At 52.0% G+C, this 1,264-nt stretch overlaps 1 protein-coding gene across 1 annotated transcript in view; it reads right to left on the reverse strand.

Annotated features, from left to right (window-relative positions):
- Nucleotides 1-204: 204 nt before the first annotated feature.
- LOC118420122 (uncharacterized protein F54H12.2-like) overlaps nucleotides 205-1,264 on the reverse strand; it is a 2,039-nt gene continuing 979 nt past the window's right edge. Inside the window, exon 2 of the mRNA XM_035826825.1 lies at nucleotides 205-1,164. Coding sequence (XP_035682718.1) covers nucleotides 205-1,164 — 960 coding nt within the window. The remainder of the gene's footprint in view (nucleotides 1,165-1,264) is intronic.

Raw genomic sequence — 1,264 nt, forward strand, 5'->3', positions numbered from 1 at the left:
AGAATTCGCCTCGCCCTTCCCCGTCGAAATAGATGGCCAGCCAATGCTGGCCGGGTTTATTACTAGGGTCCGTATTCACGACGTAAGCGCTTGGGTAGACCGGTACACGCCTCGGAAGCCGATCTGAAGCAAAGACTCCACGGAGGTGAGGTGCTGTGTTCTTGTCGCTCCGTAAGACGGCGTAGATCTGCCTGGTGTCCATCTCTAGTTGCTGTAGTCAAAGCTGACGTTTCTCTGCCTGTCAATCTCCAGGAGATTGTCGAATTCAGCGAGGACCACCGCCACCACTGTCTGATCCAAAGCCTGTGCAAAGTGCAGCTCCAGGCGAAGGTTTCCCTGTCTGATTATGTTAAAATGATCCCCACCGAGGCCGCAGAGGTCAGGACTGAGGTCATAGCACCACACCGTGAAGCCCTGGCTATAGTCACTTCTCGCGATCTGGTTCCCACAGTCTTGTCCTTGTTTGCCTGTTGGTCCGAACAAGTTCATGTAGGATCTGATGTACTGTCCCTCGGCAAAGTTGGGTGTCAGCGCTTTGTGAGGCACCTCCTGCCCATTGACACAGAGACTGATGTAGTTCAAGTTAAAGTGCTGGAAGTTGAAGGGGTTGGTACCAAAAGACCCCTGGAAGGCTGCGTTGTCCACCAGAGCAATCGCCACGCGTTTGGGGACCTGTCCCAGGAACAGATTGTCGCTCGACACTGAATGGTTACCACGCGGAATTGTGAACGGTTTTAATTGAACCCTCCTAAGAGGATACTTGACCGTCTGCTTGTTGAGTTGACTTTCGATGGACAGCTGATAGGTGGGTAACAGGTTGACTTTTCTCAGAAAGACGGCAGCCTCACTGATGACAACTTTGAACTGATCTCCTGGTGACATCAGACAGAATTGATGTTTCGATCGATGCAGCTTGATTTTAACGTCGACTTTGCTGAGCAAATAGCGGTCTTGATGGAACAGATCGACGTGTAGCGGTCCTATGAGGTCCACTTCGTGACTGTTACGGGTCAGGTTGGCACGCTTCACCAATCCTTCGTTTGCTACTGCGCCTTCATCTGTTGGGTACGGGTCGACCAAGTGGAGTCGTCCAGGCGTGTCTTGATAGAAAAGTTCAGAGGTCAGCTGTGTTTGCTTTGCTTCAGAACCATAGTTCAACAGCGTCTCCAGGTAAGCACGATATGGGTAGCAATTAGTGGAATCCGTTATGTCCTTGCCAGCGACCGTAACCGTGCCAGGACAGCAGATGACGCGTCCGCTCCGC

Source organism: Branchiostoma floridae, chromosome 7 (genome assembly GCF_000003815.2).
Source record: "Branchiostoma floridae strain S238N-H82 chromosome 7, Bfl_VNyyK, whole genome shotgun sequence".
Taxonomy (NCBI): domain Eukaryota; kingdom Metazoa; phylum Chordata; class Leptocardii; order Amphioxiformes; family Branchiostomatidae; genus Branchiostoma; species Branchiostoma floridae.